The 20014-nt window shown below is 38.1% G+C and overlaps 1 protein-coding gene across 7 annotated transcripts in view; it reads right to left on the bottom strand.

Annotated features, from left to right (window-relative positions):
- PPM1L (protein phosphatase, Mg2+/Mn2+ dependent 1L) overlaps positions 1–20014 on the bottom strand; it is a 335379-nt gene that overhangs the window by 121462 nt on the left and 193903 nt on the right. For all 7 annotated transcript variants that reach the window (XM_067737896.1, XM_067737902.1, XM_067737898.1 and 4 more), the window contains one exon: positions 13637–13811. In XM_067737896.1, the coding sequence (XP_067593997.1) occupies positions 13637–13811 (175 nt within the window). The remainder of the gene's footprint in view (positions 1–13636; positions 13812–20014) is intronic.

Raw genomic sequence — 20014 nt, 5'->3', positions numbered from 1 at the left:
TGGCATAGTACTGAGCTGGTCTCACAGCTGACCTTCTCTGACCTTGGCATTGCAGTTCCATGATGGCTGGCCTTGTCGCTGAGTTCCTTTCTTGACTTATTCCTTGGATATACATAACTTAGAGGTAAAAAGCTTTACTGAAAACAAGAAGACTGGCTTTCTGCCTTATTATATTCCATTTCCAGTACTGAAGATAAGAGGAAATGTACTAGGAAGGTTTTGTTTATTTTTATTTATTTTTCATAAATTTTTAAAATTAGAAAATACATGGACAAAGTTAAAAATTCAAACAATACAATATGAAGGTTCAGCGAAAAAGTAAGTCTCCTTTCCCAGCTTCTCCTCTCCAGAATAACGACTGCTGTACGTTATCTATGGAAGATAATTATTTTTTACACATACGAAAAGCTGGATTTTACTGTGCCACTCAGGTTGAAGGGCCTAGGTATTTGAATTCAATAGTTATAAAAATGAGGATTAGTTATTTATTTTGGTTTGAGCTGGAAAGCTGCCAACTGTCACATCAAACAAAGCACCCTCTCCTTTTCTTACATACATCTTCTACTACAGGTAAGCTTTTCCTCTAAATGCTTTTGAACACTCTGCATTGCCACATGCTATAAAGGAGCTTTGAAAAACACGAATAATCATGCTTTTATAGATGGCTGTCACACATGAAATGACTTTAAGTTGAACTCATGGGCTTCCCTGGTGGCGCAGTGGTTGAGAGTCCGCCTGCTGATGCAGGGGACACGGGTTCGTGCTCCAGTCCAGGAAGGTCCCACATGCCGCGGGGCGGCTGGGCCCATGAGCCATGGCCGCTGAGCCTGCGCGTCCGGAGCCTGTGCTCCTCAATGGGAGAGGCCACAACAGTGAGAGGCCCGCGTACCGCAAAAAAAAAAAAAAAAAAAAAAAGATGAACTCACATGTATTTCCTATAAAGTTGTTTTAAGATTTCATTTGTTGTGCTCGTATGACAAATCTCCTGCAGAGCATTTCATACTCTCTCAGTCCCAGCCACTGGTACGGGGACCAGCTCAGCCAGAAGCAGCCTTTGAAACAGGAGGGAAGGGGGCAGGGCACAACCTTTAAAAGAATGACATAGCCATAGGACATGACAAAAACTGGTTAGAACCAACTACGTCCAAGATGGCAGAAGATTCAACTTCCAGTAGACCTTGAGCCTCATTATACACTCACGTAATACATTAGCTAAATGACACACCACCAGTGCCATGACCGTTCTGAGGCTAGCCGTAAAAGGCCAAAAAGTGGGTGGTGGCCCATTTTCTGGAAATCTCTACCCCTCTCCCGAAATACTTGGAATAATCCTCCCACTCATTAGCCTATGAAATTACCCAGCCCATAAAAAACTAACCACGTCATATTTCGGGGCTCTCTCGCCTTCTGAGATGGCCCACGCTCTGTCTGTGCCGTGCGTTTCTCTCTAAATAAATCCACTTCTTACCTATCACTTTGTCTCTCACTGAATTCTTTCCGTGACAAGACATCAAAAACCCCAAATTCACTGGGAACACCTTGGCCTGAACCCTTCCCTGATTCACCCTTCACTTGCTCCCTTCCCTGATGCCAACGTGTGGGATGTCCCCAGAACCGACTCAGCACTCAGGCATATGTAAACCAGAAGTACAGGGAAACTAATGTCTGTGGAGCTATCCTTGACAAACGAGGGGATGAGACTTGCTGCTAAATGCTTCCCCCTTCACCTCCTGGCGATGGTTCTGGGATGCTACTCACAAGCTCCCTTAGTCAGGTTAAGCAGAAGTCACCCTCAGGGGAGGCCAGCTCCATTCTGTGTCCTCATGGCAGCTTCCCCTTGTTTCTCTTTTCCCTCCTTCCTGGTTCACTCCCAAGGCCCCTCACTCCTGTTCCTTCAGCTGCATTCCTAGATTAACTGTCTGCACTCAAGCCTTTTGTTTCAGCCTCTGCTTCTGGGAAACTCAAGCTGAGATAATGTTGCTCAAGGTTCAAAGTACAAGGTACCCTGTGAAAAAGTCTCCATCAACTTTAGTATGAGAAGTTGTCTCCAATGAAAAACTGTTTCATTTTGTCTGTTCTTTATGCTTAGTGCGTTTGTTTCCTTCCTCCGTTTTGGCTTTGATTTTCTGTTTTTATTTTAACATTATTATTGTATGTATAGCAAATCGGACTTTCAGGAAGCAAGTAGGATATAAATAACAAACGTGTAATTTGTGTTACCTCCTTGAATGAGAAGGACTGAGATCAGAGGAATGGAAGGCCCTGGCTCAGGTAAGGAAGAAGCCAGCTAAGGAGTCATTTTGAAGCACCTCTTAGAGAACAGATTTATAGAGACAGCAGTCCAGATTAGCAATAAATTCAAAGGGAGAAGACCTCTGATTTGACTGTCCTTCCCCATTTCTTAGACTCTCAGCACCTAGCCAGAACCCGGCACACAGTAAATGTGTGTGTTGAATGAACAGTGTTTGTCCTAGTGATTTCTACATAGCTGATTTACAGTTCCCTTGGACTGATTACAGAACTACAAGAGCACATTCAGGTGCCTCTTTAAATACTGCAGAAACCTCATCAAACCAGCATCAGAAATAGCCTAAGCCACACAGCCTTGGGACAAGGACATTAAGTAAAGAAAGAAACACAAAGAGAATTCCTCTGGGCAACAGAAGGTGGCTTAAAAACAATGCCTTTCAGGAGGCAATTTACCAGATGAGACTGGAATTTCTAGTAGCTCTTGAAGACTGAAGTTCTTGCAAAATGACATTCTTGCAAAATGACATTAAACAGCAGTCCAGCTGCCTGTGATTACAGATCTTCCGAGTCTGAAAGTCAGCCAGAGGATGCCTTTGGCTTACATCTCACCACTACAAATGGACAGTCACAGTACATTAGAAATTCTGGCACTTCAAAAACTATCCGATTTTTCCCTACAGACTGAAGGTCTTACCATTAACTTGGATCTCATTAAGATTTATTACATGCATTCCAACAAGATCTATGGAAACTTGGTTACAAAATTCTCATAGTACAGAAAGGAAGAGATACAGATGGCAGCGGCATCCTGGCTCTGGCTGGCCGATGCAGTCTAAATTGTGACCACCTGGTACAATTATTTTCTTTGAAGTGTACACATTTTCTCCAGGCCTTGTAATCAAATACTACTTTACAGCAGGTAGTAACATTACTTCCCTTGTGGCAAACAATGACAACTTGATTAGAAAGGTAAAACACAGCTCTAGTCAAATGTTTTAATCACCAGAGGCAGCACATCCTTATTCTAAACCTCAGTATTAGCCAGCAGTTTCCAGTATTCTCAGCAAAGTTCCTTACAATTTAAAATTTTATTTGCACACTGCAAAACTTGGATCAATTTATTCTCAGAGTGCATATGAGGCCTTCTATTAAAAAGGTAACTTGAAAAATGTGATTTTTAAAAAAATAACTCCCCATCATATCACTTTTACAAAATTCAGTCTGAATTATCATTTCTTTTTTCTGTGGCGGGAGAGATCTCATAAGAAAGCAGGTGATGCTGATAAGCATATTAATATAAGCTAATTGATGTAAACTAAAATTAGTTGGACAGCGACACTTAGAATGTAGAAGGTGATGTTACAGCAGAGGTTAAGAATAGGTTTGTATAGATGGCCAACAGGCACGTGAAAAGACACTCAACACCACTAATTATCAGAGAAATGCAAATCAAAACTACAGTGAGGTACCACTTCACATCAGTCAGAATGGCCATCACTGAAAGTCTACAAATAATAAATGCTGGAGAGGGTATGAAGAAAAGGGAACCCTCCTACACTGTTGCTGGGAATGTAAATTGGTGCAGCCACTATGGAAAACAGTATGCAGGTTCCTCAAAAAAATAAAAATAGAGTTGCCATATGATCCAGCAATCCCACTCCTGCACATATATCCAGAGAAAACTAATTTGAAAAGGTACATGCACCCCAACGTTCATAGCAGCACTATTTATAATAGCCAAGACACAGAAGCAACCTAAACGTCCGTTGACAGATGAATGGATAAAGAAGATGTGGTATATATATATACAATGGAATACTACTCAGCCATAAAAAAAGAATGAAATAATGCCATTTGCAGCAACTTGGATGGATCTAGAGATGATCATACTAAGTGAAGTAAATCAGACAAATATCATATGATATCACTTATATGTGGAATCTAAAATATGATACAAATGAACTTATTTACAAAACAGAAGCAGACTCACAGACTTATGGTTACCAAAGGAGAAGGACAGGAGAGGGATAAGTTAGGAGTTTGCGATTAGCAGATACAAAGTACTATATATAAAATAGATAAACAATAAGGTCCTACTGTATAGCACAGGGAAGTATATTCAATATCTTATAATAAACCACAGTGGAAAGGAATATAATAAACCACAGTGGAAAGGAATATAAAAAAGAATATATATACATATATATATAAAACAATCATTTTGCTATACAGCAGAAATTAATACAACATTGTAAATCAACTATGCTTCAATTTAAAAAATTAAAAAAAAAAAGAATAGGTCTGTATAAGGCGCTGGCACATCACCAATTACTGAGCAAGGAAGAAAAAAATCATCACTCATAATAAACCTGCCTTTAAACATGCAACTGACATTCAAGACAAACAGTTCAAAGGATTTACGGGTTCTCTTATGATTTTCTGATTTATTTAAGAATTCTTTCTCAATCCCAAACCTAATTCTTTCCTCCTCTACCCATTCACTGTCCTCTGAACACACACTCTGTAGCACTAATTCCATTGCACTCTAGTTATGTTTCTACCACTGTCACTCTGTCCTCCCACTCCCACACAGATGCGTACACACACCTGGAGTGAAGGGCCACGTAGTCATCTGGGCATTCCCAGTGGCAGGCACCATGCCTGGCTCCTAGGTACTCGGTCAATGTTTACAGAGTAAATAACTGAATGAACCAATGAGCGTTAAATGAACTAAGCACAAAACCACACACATTGTTAAAGCTGGGAAAGACTTCAGAAAATATCTAATCCAATGTCCTTTTTTACAGTCGATGAAACCAAGCAAAGAGAGGCACAATGTCTCGCCACAGACATAGAAACCAACCCCAGGGCTGGTGACTCACATATTTGGGTACTTTCAAACAGCCATGGTGGATAGTTTTCTAGTTTGTAGATGGCAAAGTCACTCTGTTTAGTTGCTACTCCCCCCCACTTTATCTTTTGACTTTTTAAATCTATGATATAAAGGGGGAAGTATAAGAATTATAACTGAAACTCAAATCAAGTTTGGTTAAAAAGATTGGTATTACTGGCCAGAAAGAAGTTATCAGTTTATAAGTGGATTTTAACTACCTCTTTTAGTCCTCTGCTCCCACTGTTATATGACTAATAATTGGCTGCATTACAGAAGTCTTCATTATGTTTTTGTTAATCATACCACCATTCTCATCTTTTCACAGATAAGAAACAGACCTCCAAATTCAGGGATTCTACATGGTGACAAGAAGTGAAACACAAATAAACAAGAGGGGCCATGCTGAAAATGTTAAAAGGTTATGGGAACAATAACTGTGGCATATCCATTCAGTAAGATACTATGCAGTCATTACGAATTACTTTTGAGTAGCTTGTAAGAGCATTGAGAAATATGATTATATTTCAGTGTTAAATGAAAAAAAAGGTATAAAATTGGGCACAAATTATTAAAACCCAGCAGAGAAAAATGACTAGAAGTAAATATACTAAAAGATGGTGGTTATGTTTTGGTGGTGGAATTAGAGATTATCTTTTCCTTTTCTATTTTTCCATATTTTAAAAATGTTCTAAAACATATTTATATTACTCTCATAATGGAAAAATAAAAGATTTAACTTTTTACAGAAATTCAGAAGTTGGTGTCAGAGGTTACACAACCAATATTAAATTTCCCTTTACGACGTGTTTCTTAAGTTTCCCTGTTTTTCTCTTCCTTCCAAATCCTGACAGAAAGCCTCGGTGAGAACATCTTTTGAGCCCAGAAATAAGGTCCTGATTGAAGATATAAATTAAGGAAACCTAAAGCCACCTCTTCCCTTAGGACCTGTTTGAGAAACAGACTGAGAAATTCACTATATTTGTTAGAGTGAAGAACTTTCTGCAAAGGCCTTTTACTGAATTTTTTATGTTCTTAGAAAACCTGAAAGGGCCCTAAATAATTTACAGTCTCTTTCCTGGGTTTGGTTTCTCGATGTGTGTTCAATTTTTTTCTCCATGACAGTAAATGGTTTTCCTTTTGAGATCACTGATTACTCAGACATAATGGCTCAATTAACTCAGAGATGTAACTTTTAGGTACCGTCTATATTAAGAAGAATAAAATAAGCTCAGTAGGAGGGAACCCTCCAGCTACTTCCTAAATTGCTTACAGCACATTCGCCACCCTTTTAAAAAGCCATTTCTCCAAAAAGTACATTTCAGTACTTGGTGTCTCTTCATGGCAGGTAGCTTTGCTTGGGCTCAGCTCTCACGCATTTCTAATGTCAGGCTGCATCAGGCAATCACCAAGCAAAGGCTAACAAATTAATGCTACTCCTCCTTCCTCACCACCTCTGGGAAAATCCTACATGATTGCCTGACACCTGTCAATGGATCTGCAGGCCCCCAGCTTTAAACGATGCCCAAATGAACACAATAAGCAGCTGGCTGAGTTTTCTCCCTCGTCTGCACTGTCTGGTCCACTTTCTACTCGTAAGTGTTCTTTCTACATGGTAGAAACATGTGCTCATTGGAAAGCTGTCTGGGTTTCTAGTGAACTGTAAGAACCAATAAAACCTTTGCTGGTCTTAGGTTTAACTCTGAGAAGGAGATCAAAGCAGCAACGTAGGCAACTGTCCCGAGGCTAGAAGCAAGATACCACCGCTGGACTGTCCACCCTCTTACAGGCATAGCCAGCTCTTCCCAAAGGGAGAAGGAGGCGCTTTCTACTTCTGTTTCCCATGCCTTAGGGTTCTTGATTGTGCAACAGAGAGTATCATTCTCAAATAAATGGGCCTACTCTCCTCACAATTCCCTCAAACACAAGGCATTACAAATCACAGTACTTTAACAAGGGAATGTGTAGATTATTTATGCCCAAACTTAAGAAAAAATTATAAACGATTTGAGATTGCTTAGAGAAATATGAATAATGTACAAGCATAAAAATAAATAATGCGAGAAAAGATTCCCTCTCGGGCTATTTCAACCCTTCAACTTTTGCCCACTATGACAAATAATAAATATTTAGGTTCATGATGCTCTCTGAGACAGTGTGAAATGCTATTTTGATCTCTTCAAGTCATGCAACTGTTTTCCTTGGAAATTTCTCTCTACTAAACCCAATCTATTGAAATGTGTATGAACTTGTGCTCCCATTCAAATAAAAACATTAATGGATCAAATGCAAACCATATCTTCTCATGCTAGATTTTGCTTAGCATTAGTAAGTGCTAATAAAAATATCTAAGCAATCTTAACAAGAATCCATGAACGATGGCTCAGAACCTTTCCTTCCAAAATCTAATTTTGCTTCACTCATACAGTCTCACTGCCCTTCTCACCAACAAAAGTATGCCTGGGCAAATTCATGTGCAGATGCCAGGATAGCTAAGCGGTGGTCTTCTTTTAGTCAGATATTATAAACAAATTACATGGGCTGTCTGGGGAGAGAGGAGAAAAGCAACAGAGAAAGCAGAAGATTCAAGAAGAAGCTAAGTGCAACCTTGCAGAAACTATGGCTGCCTGAGTTTTCCACTGTCAAGATACCAGAATCATAGTTTTAGAAATGGAAGACATCAATGAGATCCTGTTCATACGTTCGATTTATAGGGAAATAGGCTTTAGGGAGGTTTGGTGACTCATTCAAGGTCATATATTTGGTTGGCAGCAGAGCTAGGAATAGAATCTGGGTCTTTTGGCTCCAAGACCTCTTTCAATTATACTACAAAACATCTTTATTCCTATTAACAGTCAAACTTAAAAATAAACCATTTGGATGAAAATCTTTATAAACTGGTTTATACAATCCCTATTTTTATATACAGAATATGATTAACATTATTGAACTGTTTCTCTGTGAATAAAGGCCACCGTTATGGAGATCAATGATGTCAACTCTGTAATACAGGGTCTGTGAATGCTGATTTGACTTAGAGTGTAGTGTGCAATGCTGGGGATATGATGACTACTTTTTATGGATTTCTAAGGATTTGCTCTTTGCTCTTATACCTTGCTGCTCTGTCTGCTCTAAGTATAAGTATCATCCCCATCCCTCACCTTCTAATTCTAATTCTACACCCACGTTTTCTAAAGTCTGTTCCCTAGAGTCACATGAAATGCAGACAAATGTATGTATTCATTGCAGCATTACTCATAGTAGCAAAAACAAAACCAAAGGGCTTCCCTGGTGGCGCAGTGGTTGAGAATCCGCCTGCCGATGCAAGGGACGCGGGTTCGTGCCCTGGTCCGGGAGGATCCCATGTGCCGCGGAGCGGCTGGGCCCGTGAGCCATGGCCGCTGAGCCTGCACGTCCGGAGCCTGTGCTCCGCAACGGCAGAGGCCACAACAGTGAGAGGGCCGCGTACCGCAAAAGAAAAAAAAAAAAAAGCTTAGAGTGAGGGAAATATACCCAAAATGTTTACAATGGTAGGATTACAGATAATTATTAGCTCTGATTATACCCTTCTATTTATTTCTATTTATTTCTGCAATAAAAGTGTAACACTCAAATTCAGAAAAAGAATTTTTAAAAAGAAAATGTCACATTGGAAAATATAACCTAACTGGTCAGAACTATATAAAATAATAATATATAAATCCTAGGTGAGAAACTATAGCCTCTGTGACATGGTATGGTTGCATGTGGCTTTAGCTTTCTTCCCATTTTTTGCTGGATTTCAAGTATGTCAGGTTGCTGGAGAGTTGAATTGTGAATGAGTAAAGCATTAAGATATATATGTACTTAAAGGGGGCGAGAGGATACTGAGAGAGAAAGAGAAAGGAGGGACAAAAGGTCCTGAGCCAATGCTTTTAGACAAGCATCTAGGGATTTTTTTTCATTAACTGCTTTTAGAAGTTTAGAAGCCACAGATGGTGGTAACTGTCATTAAGTCGCTCAGGCTGATTTATCAGTGGATGAGCATTAAAGACAAATTAACCTCTCAAGAGACCAGGATATTGTCTAATTAACAATTAGCTACTTCCTAAAACTGGGAGAGCTGAATTAAGAATGCAAGGAAGTAAAACTGGGAAAGCATGGAAAGAAGCTAAGCAGTTTAAAGCAAATGAGTGGCTTAGTGTAAGATGTTTGTATTTGAAGGTGTTAGATATTATTACCAATTTTCTGTCCTGATTCCTTTGTATCATGATGAAATTTTTTTCCGTTAGATAGTAATAACTTTTGATATTTTCTCCTCTTTTTTGGAATAAAATCATTCATATGTTCATATATGGGTAGTGGAGGAGAAGGCAGTGTTTTGATTTCACAACTCACAGTGACATTCATGTGTCACCTCATGCAGGAATGACCAAGGGCAAACGGAGCCTGGAGCGGGTGATTTAAAGGTAGCTGTTGCCTGACTTCTCAGAGCTTCTGAAGATATTTTTAAGAATTTGCCTCTGTCTCCCCAAACACTGCATGTCAAGAAAAAACTCAACTAGCACTTTAAACTGGTCTCAGTGGTAGACAAGATCCAAATCTGTTCTTATTCAGCACTAGTGGCATTTGCAATATGAAGGACTAAGGACTTCCCCAAATATAATATATTTTACTATCATAATAACCCTGTGAGATTTTATTAGCCCAACTTTATACATGAAGAAACAGAGGCTCTAGGCATTAATCATACCAGTATTAAGCTACAGGAAAGGCTGGGAATTTAGATCCTCTAACTGTCAATCCTGTAGTTATTTCCACTATTTCATGCTGTAGAGTTTATTGATAGATTAATTCCATGCCAAAGTATTTGTTCCTAAGGGTCACGTACGAATGTCCCTCTGCAGATTAATCATTGCTCAACAACAGCGCAGGTGAGTGGAAAATTATTCCTGAGGAAGGAAAAGTTGAGTGGTGGGAGGTTGCAGCTGATGTTGATTTCCGTCTTGGTGTCCCCTTGGGTCCCTTCATCACATGGACTGCATCTCTCTTCTCCTCACAAACCCATGTTCATTGTTTGTCCCTCAGGGTTTAGGCAAATGCCTCCCCTAAAGAATTCCATTGAAAACTTGAGCCACTTTCCTTATTCCTTTACACCACATCCCCTCAGCTTAACTTAAAATGCTTGTGCATATTACAGAGCATACTTATTTCAAAATCCTCAGGAATTTTTCTTCAGAAGTCATATATCTATATTTCAGCGCCCAGCTAGACTTTACTAAGGAAGGTCTCTGTTTTCCTTTTCTATACTCATACCCCTTTCTTCCAACTGCCTAGCATATTGCTATGCATTCAACAAATGACTACTGAGTGAATGAGAACATGCATTAATATGGTGAAAGCCCAGCTGGATTAGCAATGAGGAGGTTGGAGTCCCAGCTCTACAACTAAGTAACTGTGTTACTTCAGGCAAATCTGTGGGTCTCAGTTTTCTCATTATAAAACGGTTATGGGTAATCCTAATATTTATATGGAACCATAAAAGATCCAGAATTGCCAAAGCAATCCTGAGGGAAAGAAAAACAAAGGAGGAGGCATAACCCTCCCAGATTTCAGACAATACTACAAAGCTACAATAATCAAAACACTGTGGTATTGGCACAAAAACAGACATATGGATCAATGGAACAGAATAGAGAGCCCAGAAATAAACCCACACACCTATGGTCAATTAATCTTTGACAAAGGAGGCAAGAATATACAATGGGGAAAAGATAGTCTCTTCAGCAAGTGGTATTGGGGAAGTTGGACAGCCACACGTAAATCAATGAAGTTAGAACACTCCCTCACACCCTACACAAAAAATAAACTCAAAATGGCTTAAAAACTTAAACATAAGATATGACACCATAAAACTCCTAGGAGAGAGCATAGGCAAAACATTCTCTGACATAAATCATACCAACGTTTCCTTAGGTCAGTCTCCCAAGGCAATAGAAGTAAAAGCAAAAATAAACAAATGGAACCTAATCAAACATAAGCTTTTGCACAGTAAAGGAAACCATAAACAAAATGAACAGACAACCTACGGACTGGGAGAAAACATTTGCAAAAAATATTTGCAAATGATGCAACCAATAAGGGCTTAATTTCCAAACTATACAAACAGCTCATTCAATTCAATAACAACAAAAACAACCCAATCAAAAAATGGGCAGAAGACCTAAATAGAGGTTTCTCCAAAGAAGACATACAGATGGCTAACAGGCACATGAAAAGATGCTCATCATCACTAATTATTAGAGAAATGTAAATCAAAACTACAATGAGGTATCACCACCTCACACCAGTAAGAATGGTTATCATTAAAAAATCTACAAATAATAAATGCTGGAGAGGGGGTGAAGAAAAAGGAACCCTCCTACAGTGTTGGTAGGAATGTAAATTGGTGCAGCCACTGTGAAAAACAGTACGGAAGTTCCTCAAAAAACTAAAAATAGAGTTGTCATATGATCCAGCAATCCCACTCCTGGGCATATACCCAGACAAAACTATAATTTGAAAAGATACAAGCACCCCTACATTCATAGCAGCACTATTTACAATAGCCAAGACATGGAAGCAACCTAAATGTCCACTGACAGATGAATGGATAAAGAAGATGTGGTACATATATACAGTGGAATACTACTCAGCCATTAAAAAGAACGAAATAATGCCATGTGCAGCAATATGGATGGACCTAGAGATTATCATACTAAGTGAAGTAAGTCAGAAAGAGAAAGACAAATACCATATATCACTTATATGTGGAATCTAAACAACAACATAAATGAACATATCTATGAAACAGACACAGACTCATAGGCATAGGGAACAGACTTGTGGTTGCCAAGGAGGAAGTGGGGTGGGGGAGGGAAGGATTGGGAGTTTGGGATTAGCAGATGCAAACTATTATACATAGGATGGATAAACAACAGGGTCCTACTGTATAGCACTGGGAACTATATTCAATATCCTGTGATAAACCATAATGGAAAAGATATGAAAAAGAATATATATATATATAAAATATATATAACTGAATCACTTTGCTGTACAGCAGAAATTAACACAACATTGTAAATCAACTATACTTCAATAAAATTTAAAAAGTGATTATGGGGACAGGAAGTAGATGGACTATTTGACTTCTATGATCTCTGAGATGCTATGAAAATTTAAATATTATTTTGATTGGGCTGATCATAGCCTTACTTTACTCCACTGGGGATGAGAGAGGAGATGAATGAGAATTCCAAAGAGAAGAATGTTAAACACAAGACAAATACAGAGACCAAATAAACAAATACCCAACAGGCAGAAGAGAGCCATTGTGTCTGGAAAACATAATAAAGCAAAGGAGAATCAGAGAGAGTAGAGATGTCCTGGGTGAGGCTAGAAATGGGTATCTATCAAGTAGATGTAAAGAGGTTAAAAGGCTGAATGAAAATGTGGACAGCTTAATAACTAGAAAAACTGCATCAGTGGCTAGGCATGTGCAGCATTTTTTTTAAAAATCTGCTCTTCGGTTTGCTATTCAAGCTTGAAATCAAATGTTAAGAACGTCAGCATTGAGACTGTTTAAGATCATGTGAAAGAAAATGAGATGTAAAATAACAACTTCCTGTAGAAATAAAAACAGAAGCTCCTGGTATTAAAAAGGAAATTAATACTACCAATGTTTGACCATTAGAAACCTATTTTCCCATACTTTTTTCTCCATTTCTGGGGTGGGGGGGGGGGGGCAGGGGTGGTATGACAATTTTAATCAAGATATTTTTCCTGAATAAGTCTAATTTTGTTAAAGATTTTAATAATTCCAAGTAATACTGCACTGGTTTCATTAAAATGAGGTTTTAGCCGACAAACCACATAATAGATAAAATGGTGATGTAAGGAGGTCTATCCAGGCCTTCACTAATAAGCTCCTTTGGATAATATGAACTTATGGAAGGCAGTGAACCAAAGTGTCCAGTGTGGTGTTAGGGCTAGGATTCATCTGAGGAGCTTAAGGAAAAGAAAGCCAAGTTCAGCTTGAAACTTCAGGAAAAAAATGGTACCTCTTTAGAAAAGAAGATCTCTGAAATTAAAAAATAACACTTGAGGCAACTAACAGTTCTTGGATTATTGGATGTAAAAGTTTTCAGCTAGGATCCAAAACTGAAGTGACAGTTTAAAAGATTAAATCAACAGGAGCACATGGTTGATAAAAGGCCAGAACAATTCCATTTTGAAAAGAACCAAAATTTTAAAGGGATTTGATATTTAAGAGCCATTTTTAGAAATCTCCTGATGAAATCTTTGATACTAAAACTGCAGAGAAGAAACTTACTGTTAATCCATGTTATATAACTTTGAATCCAGTCTGCCCTTCATCTTCTACCAAAGAAAAGGACCTAATTTAACCAAAATCTAAAAAGAAATTTTTTCAGGGAAGAAACATTGTGTGTGTGTGTCTATTAAAGACCAACATACCTGCTTCATCATAGGACACAGTCAATTTTTCTAGCATTTCTCGGTCAATTGATAGAATCTGCTGTTCGAGGATGGTCTGGTAAGACAAAACACTATTTTCTTTGTCTTTCTCGTAGTCTTGAAGATGCTGTTTAAGGGCCTCTGGGAGTCGAGATTTTACATATTCAGCTGCCGTCTGCAGATAAAACAAGTAGAGAACCCCATGAGTATTTCTCATCTTAGGCTTTTCACTTCCCCTCAGGTGCTGTAGTGAGAACTCAAAGTACTGTGGAACCAACCCTTGAGACAATCACATCCTTGTCACTGTTGTCATTTTTAGACTCTACTGTACCAAGTAAGGTTGATCTTCAAATACACAGAATTACAGACCTCTAAGAGTTTTCTATCAGGTTTAAAGGTACAAAAGATGATGGACTGGCATTCATGGAGTCGAACTCAGAGTTTCAGCTATTCCACTGAACCCAGAAGACCCTGTGATAGTAATTTTACTGGATATAAATCGGACTCGCCCTAATCTAGAATGCATAAGCTAGTAACTCATCTCAGCAGTAAGCCGTCCTATGCTGTGGCATCCAAACCTCTGCTTTGCTTTGTTGTTCTCTGCTCATTAATGCTTATGCAGGAACTCTTGTGAAGTAAACAAAACGGAAAGCCCTCTGCTAGGGCTGATAACGGAATAATAGGAGAAACAGAAAACGAAGAGACCTAAAACAAATATGCCTCAACCTGAAAAGAACTGTTCACCACTTAAATACCTTGGCCTTTATATATTTTATTCTTAACTTTTTTTGCCCTGCTTCTACATTATCTGCACAGTGTACTCCCAACTAGTAACATCTGAAATTACACACACTGACTTTCAACCAGGTAAGCAAGCTTCCCTTGGAGGTAGGAAGGAAGACATCTGTACTTTGAAAAAGACCTTCCCAAAGATTCTGATACATTCTTTTGGTGGACTGGGGCCATAGCACACTCTTTTCCCTTCCAGTTAAGAATCACAGTTAAAGTTAAGTAGAACTTTAAGGGAGAAATTAAGTAATACGGCAGCATGTATGACTCAGGAGAATTGAAATTCTTAAAACATATCTCTTGAGAATGCCAAGAGTTTTGGCATCTTCTTACAGTGCAGTCCTCCATCATATGTATAGGGTCTAAGGTTGATAAATAAATGAAGGCATACATATATTGTTTAAAATTATACTCACAATCACTAGAAAACTAAAATAAAAGAAACTGTTAAACAGGATTGTCTCTGGGGTATGGGCCCAGAATAAGGTGAAGACACATCTACATAGTTTAATATTTTTTAAAAATTCCTGTAATTAAAAAAAATTATCTTTAAAATATGTTCTTTTGGTAAAGAACCTTCGTAGTTTTCCTTCTAAATGTTAGCACAGTTTAGGATGAAAAGAAACTTGCCAGAACAATGACAACTGACTTCTCAGGAAAAACTCACTGGGAAGTGGTGGGAAAGTTATATTTCAGTCTTCAGAGTAGCCAAATATAGCACACAACACTTCATTTCCAGACTTACATTTGGATCCCCTAAGTCGGTTGCTGATGAAATTACAACTTTAAAATATCACCAAACACTGTTCATTTTCTCTGCCAGCCAGCTACTGCAGAACAAATAAAATTATTCCATAGAATGTAAATGGACTCAGCACATTAGCACAACATATTTAATTCTAGAGTTTCATAACAATTTTCTCCTGACAATGGAGAATGAAGAGACATCCTGCAGAATAACTCTTTTAAAATTCACACTACCTTGCTATTCAGTGTAACACGTCTTTAATTTTTTTCCTTGGAAATATCTATGAGGTACAGGAAATAATTCCATAATGCACGTTTAACAAATATTGGTGTATTCAGTATAACTGAAAGCATACCACACGTTTCCTTCCTATTGTGTCCACTGATTTACTCTTTTAATTCAAATCATGGTGGAGGTCTTGGAACCGGGCCTATATTTTTTACTACAGTGGAGTTAAATTTTGGCATTTCATTTCTAAAACAGTATAACTTCATGTATAGTCAGCCCTCTGTATCTGTGGGTTCCACATCTGTGGATTCAACCAGCTGCAGACAGAAAATATTTGGAAAGAAACCCTGCCCCACCAGCCCAGGTAGGTGCCCTCAGCCAGCACCAGAGCTCCTCCAACGTGGCCCTCAGCCTTGCCCATCCCATCCGGCACCCTTGGCAGGCACCGGCAACCCCCCAAAGCAGCTCCCGCCCCAGGGGTCAGCCCTGCACACCAGAGCACCTGCAACACTTGTAGCCAGTCCTTACAGCCAGCTGTACTGGGGGCCAGCCCTGCACACCAGTGTGGCCTCAATAAGAGGACCATTTTCTTACACCATATACAAAAATAAACTCAAAATGGATTAAAGACTTTAAGGCCTGAAACCGTAAAACTCCTAGAAGAAAACACAGTCAGTATGCTCTTTGACACTGATCTCAGCAATATTTTTTTGGCTCTGTCCCCTCAGGAAAAGGAAACAAAAGCAAAAATAAACAAATGGGACTACATCAAACTAAAAAGCTTTTGCACAGCAAAACAAAAAGGCAACCTAATGAACAGGAGAAGCTATTTGCAAATGGTGTATCTGATAAGGGGTTATTATCCAAAGCATATAAAGAAGTCATACAATTAAATTTTAAAAATCCATTTAAAAAATGGGCGGAGGGGCTTCCCTGGTGGCGCAGCGGTTGAGAGTCCGCCTGCCGATGCAGGGGACACGGGTTCGTGCCCCGGTCCGGGAAGATCCCACATGCCGCGGAGCGACTGGGCCCGTGAGCCATGGCCGCTGAGCCTGTGCGTCTGGAGCCTGTGCTCCGCAACGGGAGAGGCCACAACAGTGAGAGGCCCTCGTACCGCAAAAAAAAAAAAAAAAATGGGCGGGGAACCTGAATACACATTTCTCAAAAGAAGACATACAGATGCCCAACTGACACATGAAAAGATGCTCAATGTCATTAATCATCAGGGAAATGCAAATCAAAATCACAATGAGATATCACCTCACACCTGTCAGAATGGCTGTCATCAAAAAGACCACAAATAACAAGTGTTGGTAAGGGTGTGGAGAAAAGGGAACTCTTGTGCACTGTTGGTGGGAATGTAAATTGGTGCAGCCACTATGGAAAACAGTATGAAGGTTCCTCAAAAAATTAAAAATAGAACTACCAAACGATCTAGCAATTCCACTTCTGGGTATTTACCCAAGGGAAAAAACCCACTAATTCAAAAAGATATATACACCCCTATGTTCACTGTAGCACTATTTACTATAGCCAAGATATGGAAGCAACCTAAAAGTCCAGTAATGCATGAATGGATAAAAGAAGATATGGTATATATATGTACAAAGGAATATAACTCATCTATAAAAAAGAATGAAATCTTGCCATTTGCAACAAAATGGCATTATGCTACGTGAAATAAATTAGGCAAAGACAAACACTATGTGATCTCATTTATATGTGGAATCTAAAAAACAAACAAACAAACCAAAGAACACAGAAACAGACTTATGGATATAGAGAACAAACTGGTGGTTGCCAGAGGAGAGGGAGTGGGAGGTTGGGTGAAATAGGTGAAGGGGATTAAGAGGTGCGAACTTCGAGTTATAAAATAAATAAATCATGGAGATGTAATACACAGCATAAGGAATATATAGGCATCCCTTGTTTTATTGTGCTTCAATTTTTTGTTTTTGTTTGTTTGTTTTTAAGAGTTGAAGGTTTGTGGCAACCCCACATTGTAAGATAATGGTTAGCATTTTTTAGCAATAAAGTATTTTTTTCAGAAAGTCTTCATTTTAAGCCATGAAATTGTTTCTGTAAATTGTCTTTTTTTAAACTTTTTATTTTATATTGGAGTATAGTTGTTTAACAATGTTGTGTTAGTTTCAGGTGTACAGCAAAGTGATTCAGTTATACATATACATGTATCTATTCTTTTTCAAATTGTTTTCTCATTTAGGTTCTTACATAATATTGAGCAGAGTTCCCTGTGCTATACAGTAGGTCCTTGCTGGTTAGCCATTTTAAATATAGCAGTGTGTACATGTCAATCACAAACTACCTAACTATCTTACTCAGTGGACTCAGCGGATGAAAAAAATAAAGTATTTTTTAAATTGAGTTACATTACATTGGTTTCTTAAGACATAATGCTATTGCACACTTAATAGACTATAATGTAAAAATAACTTTTACACGCAATCGGAAACCAAAAAATTCGTGACTCACTTTATTGCAATATTTGCTTTATTGCGGCAGTCTGGAACCAAACCCACAATATCTCGGAGGTATGATTTTAGTTGATAATACTGCAATAATTTTGTATGGTGACAGACGGTTACTGAACTTACTGTAGTGATCATTTTGTAACGTACTTGATTGTCAAATAACTATGTTGTACACCTGAAACTAACATAATACTGTATGTCAACTATACTTCAATTTTTTTAAATTCCAAAAAAATACCAGAGAGTTCCCAAAAGCAAAAAGTGAATTTGTCATGCCAGCAACTATTTACATAGCATTTACATTGTATTTAACAACTATTTACATAGCATTTACATTGTATTAGGTATTATAAGTGATCTAGAGATGATTTAAAGTATATGCATAGGTTATATGTAAATATTACACCATTTAATATGCAACTTGAGTGACTCATATTTTGGTATCCAAGAACCAATCCTCTGTGGATACTGAGGGACTACTGTATAGAGTTCTTTCCTCTGGGTAAGATTTTTTAAGAGGAATAGAAAGAAACAACTCTAGCAAAATACTAGCTTCTATCAAGATATTTCAAGAAATCACCTTTATACTGAGGTGATTCTCTAAATGTATTCAAATGTCAGTCAAAACCTTATGTTCAAGCATAAACCTATGCCAAAAAACAGGATGTCATACAAATACCTTATGATCTCGCTTATATGTGGAAAATAAAAACAAAACAAAAACACAAAAACCAAACTCATAGATACAGAGAATAGACTGGTGGGTGCCAGAAGTGAGCAAAATGGGTGAAAGTGGTTAAAAGATATCAAACTCCCACTTACAAAAAAAAATAATAAGTCCTGGGGTTATAATGTACAGCATGCTGACTGTAGTTAATAAGGCTGTACTGCTTAGTTGAAAGTTGATAAGAGAACAGATTTTAAACATTTTCATCACAGGAAAAAAATGCATAACTATGTGTGGTTAACTAGACCTTATTGTGGTGGATCATTTTGCAACATATACAAATATTGAATCATTATGCTGTATACCTGAAACTAATATATCATATCTCAATAAAAAAAACAGGCTGTCATATTATTAACTGAGATTGGAATTATTGCACAAGTGATAGATAATACAAATAGCAATTTAAGTCTTAAAACTTCACTAGAATTCTAAAAATGAAGTGAAAAACAAAATTAAAATATAGGATTACTTATCTATTCTTTAATCAATGATAAGTGCTACTAGAAGTTTAAGTCCTAAATTGCATATTCTTATAACCTAACTATCAGAAACAGTACTTTGTTACGATTTTCAGTGTCTTGCATTTGTGCGGTACTTTATACTTTTCTGAGCAATTTATGCTGTTATCATTCTGTATCTTCAAAATAACTTTGAGTGAAAGTAGGCAAATTATGGATTTGGCCGATCCTTCACATCCTTCAAAGTAGGCTCAAATGCTATAAACTCTGTCAGTGAACCCACCTAATAGCAACCAACAGTCTTTCAAGTATTTATAGAGGTACAGGTATTTTAGCTCCCCAGTTTGGCTGATGTAAAGACTGTATCTTACACATCTTGTGTTCTCCCAGCTCCCAGTTCAGTACTTTCTACCATAGAAGCTTAATATCTTCACTGTATCCAAGAATCAGGGACTTTGAGATAGCTTTTAGAGAAAACTTTTGGACAGTTCATAATTCTTTGCCTGCAATCAGAACTTCCTTTCATGATTCTAGAAACAGCATACAAGTCTGGTTTTCTACTGGCAAATGGAACTACACCTGGTCTTCAATCATTATTGGAGCCATTATTTTAGGAAGTAAATGGCTGAAACCCAAATCATCATTCACATGCCAACATGGTAAATTATGTACTTCATATACAAAGCTGTATATGAAGCTTTATTTAACGACTTCCTCTCCATAATTGTTTGTTCTTTTCCATTCTTGCCTTTATTTCTTCATTTGGCAATGAACTCAATTCTGCTAGGGACTCTCTGAGCAGTCATGTAGAATGCCTCAGAATTGTGTCCGAGTGAAGGGTTGCCTTGAGGGGTGTTAACTCCTCCTGGGCATTCAGGTTTTGCTTGTCTGAACTGCTGAGTAGGTTCCCAAACATACCCCAGGTGGTGGCAG

The sequence above is a fragment of the Pseudorca crassidens genome, chromosome 5 (genome assembly GCF_039906515.1).
Source record: "Pseudorca crassidens isolate mPseCra1 chromosome 5, mPseCra1.hap1, whole genome shotgun sequence".
NCBI classification, from domain to species: domain Eukaryota; kingdom Metazoa; phylum Chordata; class Mammalia; order Artiodactyla; family Delphinidae; genus Pseudorca; species Pseudorca crassidens.
The sequence above is the reverse complement of the archived record's forward strand: the minus strand, read 5'-3'. Positions and strand labels throughout refer to the sequence as shown.